General features: G+C 39.6%; 1 protein-coding gene across 1 annotated transcript in view; it reads right to left on the bottom strand.

The window, feature by feature from the left end:
• The window catches only part of LOC107595216 (uncharacterized), a 22,736-nt gene extending 13,078 nt beyond the window's left edge, over nucleotides 1–9,658 (bottom strand). The window contains exons 1-6 of the mRNA XM_016285560.1: nucleotides 9,190–9,658; nucleotides 2,612–3,001; nucleotides 2,456–2,527; nucleotides 1,876–2,268; nucleotides 1,353–1,754; nucleotides 1,184–1,273 (exon numbers count right to left, since the gene is read on the bottom strand). Of these exons, the coding sequence (XP_016141046.1) occupies nucleotides 1,184–1,273; nucleotides 1,353–1,754; nucleotides 1,876–2,268; nucleotides 2,456–2,527; nucleotides 2,612–3,001; nucleotides 9,190–9,658 (1,816 nt within the window). The remainder of the gene's footprint in view (nucleotides 1–1,183; nucleotides 1,274–1,352; nucleotides 1,755–1,875; nucleotides 2,269–2,455; nucleotides 2,528–2,611; nucleotides 3,002–9,189) is intronic.

Below are 9,658 nucleotides of genomic sequence, written 5' to 3'. Positions count from 1 at the left end.
TACTTCAAACCATATAATACTGTGAGGATTACAGCCGAGGAAGTGGGACGCGAGCCACGGAATAGCCCACCCTTCTCGCATATTTCTCACAGTGTTAAGCGCAATACAGAAGGGGAAGCGCCCTGCCTTATTGCATAACAGATTAAGAAATGGGAATGCAAGCTGCAATACTGCCCATCTTCTCAACACATGTCACAGTCTTGTGCAGTACGGAGGCAACCTGCCTCATCCCGTTTACTTGAAAATAAGAAGTGGGAAGCAAGAAAGATTCTGCCCAACTTTCTAAACCCATAACACAATTCGTATAACAGAGAAAAATCTGAAGGAGTGGGACGCGATTCGCGGAATTGCCCACGTTCCTCAACACATCTCACAACCTAACACCGATACAACGGGAAAGCCGCCATTGTACTGGGAAAACTACGAATTGAAATTAGTGACTGATACCCACTACATAACAAAATTGTAGTAGAAGAAAAAATACTTTTCAAGTTGCAAATGACAACATAAAAATTAAATCAACGTGCAACTGCAGCAGTAAGGGGCTTTATTAACAAAAGCTAACAGTAAATCAAATCAAAGCCTTGGACTCAGGGCTTCGGCTTGCCTTTCTTGGCTTCGATAATTTCCCTGAGGTGCTGTCTCTGCCTTGGGCGAGTTCGCTGCGCAGCGCCCCGACTCCTCTGAGGCGGGGCTCTTGCAGCTACGTTCGCCTTCTGACTCTGCCTCCAGCTGGGCCCGGCGGCAGGCTCAGCTTCAGGTGGTTGATCGAAAGGACACCACCTACGGCGAGGGATGTAGTGCTCAAATGCCGCTGACTTCACCTTCGCCTCCCTGAACTTACAGACTACTGTCTCAACAGCAGCTCCGAAAAGCCCGGCAGGCGAAACCGGGGCATCTAGGAGAAAAGACCTGTCCTTCTCCTTTAGCCCATAGAGAGCCCATAGTAGCCTATAACTATAAAATAATATATATCTCTTTATTGTGTTTGGGCCCCCCTGGACAAGCAAACCTAGACACGTGCCTAGAATGCCTATGTGTAAATCTGGCCCTGACTGAACATCATTTATTCATTTCTGAAGTTTATTTAGCTATGAATTTACTGCACTTTTGGGGGGGGGGGGGGGGATGCATACACAAAGGTATTCATGAGGGTTTAAAAGGAAACAAAATAATACTTTACCAGAGGTTGTGATTGGTAAAGTTATGGATTCTATGGGTGGGATTGTCTGTGTTGGTGTAGACACTGGTGGGATGGTCTGACTTATGGCTTCTGGTGGTAAGAACGTTTTTTTATATCAACATCAGTTATTATTAAGCAATGAATTAAATACATATGAGCAAATACTCACCTACACAGTAATCTCCACAAAACAGTGGCTTGACAAACTCATAAACATAGTAATTTCCTGGACAGGCTTTGACTCGTACAGGGTGGGATGTGTATTCACAGCAGCCACTCCATGTGGAAGCACAGACCTGACGGGTGACCACTCCATCTTCCAGCTGTGGATGAGGGCCGTTGAGCCACAGTGGTTCATAAGAGCCACACATGCCATAATTAACACATGATTCTGGCATGTGAGCATTTTCACCATTGTAGAACAGCCTGTACCAGCCATTCCACTCCACATTATAATCACACAAGCCATAGTAGTAATAGTTATTATAGTAAGGATTGTCAGTGGCTCTCCAAAGCTCATCCAGACTGGTGTAACTGTAGCAGGGGTCTACACTTGGGGTACTGAAAGGTACTATGGGACAAAAAAGTAGAAAGAGAACAGATGCATATTATATCTATTCAGTATAATAATATGAATACAAACCAATCCAATTTGTGATAAACATGGCAAATGAAAAGATGAATGAATGTACCTGCACAATATACAGGAGCTGGGATCGAAATTGTTGGTCTGGTAAATTTGTAGACATAATAATTTCCAGGGCAAGCTTTGACTTGGATTGGTTCAGATCTGTAGTAACTGCACTGAGCATGGTGAGAGCCATAAATTTCACGAGTAACAACTCCATCTTCTAGACGAGGATGAGAGTCACCAAGATACAGAGAACTGAAACCTCCACATGACATGTAGGACATACACCACTCAGGCATCTGAGCACTCGACTCATTAATAAAGAGTCGATACCAGCCATCCCATTCTTCACGAGTGTCATCATGATCAGAGATGTATCCATACATAGACCAGTAATTGAATGTGCTTCTCCAGTAGTTGTCTAGTATGTTGTAGTTATTGCACGGGTCATAATCTGTTAGTAGAAAGACCAAAACAGATCAGTCATATAGTATTTCAATGAGCAACTTCACAAGTGCAGATCTGAACTAATCAAACATATTAACACAAACATGAGATTTCAGTTTCACTGCAAAAAAAAAATAGAGAAAGAGAGAGACTAGGGGGGTGGGGGTATATGAATAAATTCAAATGTAACTTACTCAAGGTGACGCTGGATCCAGTGATTATATCTGGACTGACAGTGGAAACCGGCCATGAAATGGTGTTGACATCTGAAAAGGACATTCAAGACCAAATTGAAGTAATTTTAAAAGTTTTGAAAGACTTTGTTTAAAAAATGAGAAAAAGCACTTTACCTGTGCAGTATCCTGAACACCAGAATTGTGGATTCACAAGTTCATAGACATAGTAATTGCCTGGACACGCTTTCACTCTGATGGGGTTTGTCTTGTATTCACAGCAGCTGCCCCAATAAGACCCTACACAGACCTCTCTGATCACCTCTTCATCCTCTATCTGAGGGTGAGGACCATTGAGCCACAGATTATAGATTGTGTTACAGCTATATGAATCCACACAGGTCTCTGGCATCTGGATATTCATTCCATAGTAGAAAAGCCGGTACCAGCCATTCCAGGAGAAATATTCATCACAAATCCAGTCTCCACTTTCATTGTTGGCTCTCCAGGGACGATCCAGAGACTCATAGTTGTAGCAGGGATCACCACTGATGTTGCTGAAAGCAACTGTCATGGAGTTTGCAAAAGTACTGTTAAAATACTGGGACCCACTTTTTATTAAGTGTCATCAATTACAATATTCTAAAATTCAAATGTATAATTTAACCTACTGTGCAGACATATGATATTTACATTGTACTTATATTTAACAATACATGCAATCAGTTACAGCTGTAATTCATTTCTGTAATAAATCTGATTTCCGGAAGAACACTGTTGACTCCTCCCTTACTCCTTAACGCACCCATAAACATAACCATACCACCAAACCTGTCCCAACCCCAGGGGTGCCATTAAAGGGGATGATATGCTGAGCATATGGGCCCAGGACGCTAGGGGGGCCCCAAATCACCACTTTGGTTGAACATTTTTTATTAATAATTAAAAATGTATTTTTTTTATATACAAGAACACGTTAACTAATAATATTGTATACAATTGTTAATTAAAAACTTCAGAAAGACGGGACTACAGGTTAGCGAGAGTAAAGATCATTGCACACTGAGTCCGAAATTTTGGCATGCGTTTTAAAAATGTTTTCGTATTCGTTATCCTTTCCTATCAAAATGCATACTACGGATGTGAAAACGCAGAAAATCAAACCTGATCCAAATTTTTTTATGACAGATGAAAGTTTCGGAGGCAGTGTGCAAACGTGATTGACACAACATGAGGTATTATTTATATCCTTTCCTATCAAAATGCATACTACGGATGTGAAAACGCAGAAAATCAAACCTGATCCAAATTTTTTTATGACAGATGAAAGTTTCGGAGGCAGTGTGCAAACGTGATTGACACAACATGAGGTCATATTTATTTTTGAACATGCAAAAATTTCAGACGGAAATTTTGGACAGTGTGCAACGACCTTAAAGGGATAGTTCACCCAAAAATGAAAATTTGATGTTTATCTGCTTACCCCCCGGGCATCAAAGATGTAAGTGACTTTGTTTCTTCAGTAGAACACAAACGAAGATTTTTAACTCAAACCGTTGCAGTCTGTCAGTCTTATAATGGAAGTGAATGGGAATCACGGCTTTGAGAGTCAAAAAAACATACACAAACAAAACCAAATTAAACCCTGTGGCTCGTGACAATATATTGATGTGTAAAGACACGAAACGAACTGAACAGTATTTATATTGTTTTTTACCTCTGATGAACTGAACTGAACTGTCCTGAGCGCGACAGCCGGCGCGTGACACATCTTCTTCTTATTGCTTTACGGCGAATCGCAGACTTATAAGTGCATTACCACCACCTATCTCTCAAATGGACCATTGACACGCCTATAATTGAGATTGTAGATAGAGTGTCAATGGTCCAATTGAGAGAAAGGTGGCGGTAATGCACTTATAAGTCTGCGATCCGCCGTAAAGCAAGAAGAAGACGCGTCACACGCCGGCTGTCGAGGACGCATGCGCTCAGGACGTGCTCAGGACATTTCAGACATTGCAGTGCATCAGAGGTAAAAACCGATATAAATACTGCTCAGGTTCTTGCACAGACCGATTGTTTAGTGTCTTTACACATCAATGTATCGTCACGAGCCGCAGGGTTTAATTTGGTTTTGTTTGTGTATGTTTTTTTGACTCTCAAAGCCGTGATTCCAATTCACTTCCATTATAAGACTGACAGACTGCAACGGTTTGAGTTAAAAATCTTAGTTTGTGTTCTACTGAAGAAACAAAGTCACCTACATCTTGGATGCCCTGGGGGTATTCAGATAAACATCAAATTTTCATTTTTGGGTGAACTATCCCTTTAAGGCCGCAACATTTCACATTGATGGCATTAATAAACAAGCAACTGTCAGTGAGAGTGAAGCAGGACAGTCCACCAGCAAGCCCAGTGTCACTGATGATAGCGTGGAACAACTGAGTAAAACAGACAATGTAAATGCTGCTTGATCATGACCCCTTAAACTGGCCTTGCCCAGATAAAGTCACTAATTCATTTCGTATGATGCTGACCGAGAATGGTCCTCCGAAATTCCCATATGGTCCATTCCCAAGATCACAGGACAGTAATAAATGTTTTTCAAAAGCCTACTGCTATAGAAGATTAACAAATGGGGTACAAGTGGAACGGGACCGATTGATGTTTTCCCATAAAGCAAACAAAGTATACTGCTTTGCGTGCAAAGTTTTCGGTGGAGAAAAAAACACACAACAGCTGCTTCGTGAAAGGATACAGTAACTGGCGATGTCTGTCAAGTAGATTAAAGCAACACAAAACAGAACCCAACCACACTGACGCTTAGTATGGAAAGAACTTGAAGTAAATTAAGACTAGGTAAATGCATTGACAATCAACTAAAAGCTGCGTTGGAAGAAGGAAAGGCGAGTTGGAAGCAAGTGCTGACCAGGGTGCTGGACTGCATTTTGTTTCTGGCAGAGAGGAACTTACCTTTACGAGGTAAAAATGCCCTGATCGGAAATCCAAGAAATGGAAACGTTCTTGGATTAATCAAGCTTTTAGCCCGTTATGACACTGTCATGGCTCAGCACATCAAAAAATATAGACAGAAAAAAAGTGTACTTCATATTTAAGTTGGTGTACACAAAATTAATTTTTTTTAAATGCATCGCAGATTGTGTGTTAGATCAAATTGAGCGTAGCGTTAGTTCTGGCAGGACACGTTAGTCAAGCTTGCATCAGCTGACTCAGCTAATCCACATCTACCTATAGGGATGCAACATTTATCACAGCACCCACATATTAGGTCCTTCAGTATTATCAGCAGCTTTTGCGTTGCTCAGTAGCTAATTAACCTCCTCCATCCCAACAGCTTTTAGCCCGTTATGACACTGTCATGGCTCAGCACATCAAAAAATATAGACAGAAAAAAAGTGTACTTCATATTTAAGTTGGTGTACACAAAATTAATTTTTTTTAAATGCATCGCAGATTGTGTGTTAGATAAAATTGAGCGTAGCGTTAGTTCTGGCAGGACACGTTAGTCAAGCTTGCATCAGCTGACTCAGCTAATCCACATCTACCTATAGGGATGCAACATTTATCACAGCACCCACATATTAGGTCCTTCAGTATTATCAGCAGCTTTTGCGTTGCTCAGTAGCTAATTAACCTCCTCCATCCCAAACCCCTCCTCTCGTCCAGTCAGGATTCAGCCTTCTGATTCCCCTTTGAATCAGACTAATTTTCTAAAATGTTTAAATTAAATTATTGAACATAAAGGATATCTGCAATACATTTATGTTGGTTCTGTTCTAATTACCCTGGGGGGGTTATCGCTGCTCTCCCTTCTCTCATCTTCTTCTCAATCCAAACTGTATGCTAATTGTCAGTCATCTTTGATGATAGTGATCCTGTCAGTAATCAGCAAACAAGTGAGAGATGTGAAATATTATGCAGCTGAATTCGACTGCAGGCCCGACATATCTATATTTATAAGATAGAGTAATCGTTTGTGGGATTCAGCTCAGTTACTGACACAACAGGTCAAGGACTTGGGGAGACTTTAACTGCCACATTGGAAAACCTAGGGATTGATCTATTGAATTGTCGCAGTCAAAGTTATGATAACGGATCAAATATGAGAGGAATTCACAGAAGAGTACAAGCTTTAATTCTGGAAAAAAATCCAGATCCATTGTTTATGCCGTGTGCGAGTCACAGCCTTAATTTGCTATTGTGCGATGCTACCTCATCAAACAGAGCATGATTGAATTTTTCGGAACTGTTCAAAGACTGTACACAATGTTTGCATCTTCAGTGAAATGCTGGGACATTCTGAAACAGTTTGTGGACATAACATTAAAACCCCTCAGCGATACGAGATGGGAGGCAAAACTGGAATCAGTCAAAGCTCAGAGGTATCAGCTCGGTGGCATACTCAATGCCTAAAGATGGCAAAATTTCTTCAGAGGCACATGCACTGTAACGAAATTCAGACTATGGAATTTATGGCTTGTCTTGTTATCTGGAATGACATGTTGCCCGAAATCACATGCACCATTACAGCCATGCAATCTGCCGACATTTCACTGGATACAGCTGTTTTATTGATTGACAACCTGAAAATGTTATTTTCCCAGTACAGAGAGGATGGGTTTGAAAAGGCTGTGACAGATGCTCGTCTTTTAGCGAATGAATGTGATGCCTCTACAGAGTTTGCACAGAAGTGCAACAGAAAGCACAAAACATTTTACGATGAAGTGAGCGCTGGTAAACCAGGGCACCAGGAGGCCCAAATTCATTTCAAACAAACAGTGTTTTATGTAATCGCTGACACCATAAGCAGTGAACTCAACACCAGATTTGAAAATCTGGGGCAGATTTCTGATAAATTTAGTTTCATTTTGCAAATGAGTGAAATGTCAAAGGAGGATTTAGAAGAATCCGCAAGGTGCTATGCAGCAACATCACAGTATGTGTTGAACGACCTAATTCAAGATGTCTGTCGTGTAAGCGGCCTTCTATGTGCGTGCAAAACCACAATTAAAAAACGTAACTTCATTCTTCAGAGAAACCTTGAATCATTATTCCCGAATTTGGTTGTTGCATTAAGAGTGTTCCTTACCATGCCTGTCACAGTGGCCTCTGCAGAGAGGTCATTCAGTAAACTGAAACTTATAAAAAAATATCTACGATCTACAATGGACCAAGATCGATTAGTGCATCTGGCACTCATATCAATACAGCACGCAGTTGCACGATCTACTCCCTTTGATGAAATGTTAGAAAAGTGGGCAAGCATGAAAACAAGACATGTTCAAATGTAATTGTGTGTTACCTTTATGTCTGAAAAATTTAGGACAAGAAACTCTTAATTTTGCTGGCTAACAGTTCTTTTTTTTATGTATAATAAGACTGCAGAGTTAAAACTTCTGTACTGCTGTTTAGCTGCTTTTATGGGTTTTTATATTTCTTTATTGTTACTGCCTAGATTGTAATATCGTTCTGAGAATAGAAAGGAAAACTGTTACAAATAAATTTAACTGTTAAAAAATATTTTTGTAATGATGATTTAAAGAACAATGAAATAATAAGGGTTGTATAGAGAACTAGTTAAAACTGCAACGATAGATAAAAGCATGGTAATATATTATGTAATATTATTATGTATTAAAGTTAACTTAAACTGAAACTAAAATTAAAACCTTAAAAACATTTTCATTACTTGAAATAATATATTTCAATGTTATTTGAAATAATATAAATGTTAAGTAATAAATTATTTCATTTTCTTATTCTGTGTCTTTTAATTTCTTAAACGTCAGACACACACACACACACATTCACCAGGAAGAAGGGGGCCCCAATTTCTGTCTTGCATACCGCCCTTAAAACTTTTCATGGCGCCCCTGCCCAACCCCTAACTATTTCCCACCTAATGAGCAACAAAAGTGTTCCATAACGTGAACACAATGAGAACATTGTACCTAACAATTCATCTTTTTGGTGTAAGCACATATTAGTTAGACATCTAATATAAAGTGGAAACAAAAACAGTATGTATCTGTGTATTTAGTGTATCTGGCTGCAGCCTGCAGAATGGGACAGAGCAACACCATAACTACTCTCATTGGCAAATGTACTAGCATGAAGTATAGCAACAAATAAATTGTGTTAATTTGTTTGTCATCCATATATCTAAACTGTGAAAGCAGGGCAGTTTATCAATGCCTTCATTATTTTAGTATGTGAGCTAACTTGATGTTGAACCTAATGTGAGCTACTGTTTAGGCTAACACACAAACGGCCTAAAATTTAAGCAAACGGTTCATTATCTTTAGCCAGAGGTTAGGTGAATTATGAAAACAAATACATTATAAACGAAGCAATTTACTAATTCTGTAATATCACCATTCACTTAAAAAAAATCTGTGAAAATACCTATACTGTATTATATATAAATACAATGTACTGTATTGATTTGAAGGAATTTTCCATATTGGTTTATAACAGTTGTTTCACATATATTTTGAATTTTGCACTTCACGGCATTGTGTTTTATGTGCTATAAGAGGGTGTGGTGAGACCTACATAATGGTTAATGGATGGCACAACATTGATTCTAACTGGTTAAACCATACTCATTTCATTAAACAATCCATTAAAATATGTTAACTAATAATTAACCTTGTTAGATCATTTACTCTTGATATTGACTTTTAAAAAATGTTGACAACATTTTAAAGAGAAAAAAAACAATAAAAATTCACCTGCACAATATGACGGCATAGGGGCTGATATGTTGGGTTTGACAAATTCATAGACGTAATATTCTCCTGGACAGGCTTTGACTTGGATGGAGGTGGATGTGTTGTCGCCACACTGAGAGGAAGGTGCCCACCACCACTCCCACCACCAAAATGAATTACTTCCCATGACTTCACGGGTCACCACTCCATCCTCAAGTGTTGGATGAGAGCCGTTGAGATACAGTCCAGTGTAGCCACCACATCTCATATGACTCACACACCACTCAGACATCTGGGCACTTTCTCCATTCAAGTACAGCCGATACCAGCCACTCCATTCAACAAGGGTGTCATCATTTTCAAAATATTCATGTGGGCTTTGTTGTATGTCCCTCCAGTATTCATCAAGAGTGGTGTAATCATAGCATGGATCAGAGCTGGAAGTTGTAGATTCTGTGAGAACAAAAAAAACAGTCCTGTGATGATACAT

The sequence above is a fragment of the Sinocyclocheilus grahami genome, unplaced genomic scaffold (assembly GCF_001515645.1).
Source record: "Sinocyclocheilus grahami isolate Dianchi unplaced genomic scaffold, SAMN03320097.WGS_v1.1 scaffold198.1, whole genome shotgun sequence".
Taxonomy (NCBI): Eukaryota; Metazoa; Chordata; class Actinopteri; order Cypriniformes; family Cyprinidae; genus Sinocyclocheilus; species Sinocyclocheilus grahami.
The sequence above is the reverse complement of the archived record's forward strand: the minus strand, read 5'-3'. Positions and strand labels throughout refer to the sequence as shown.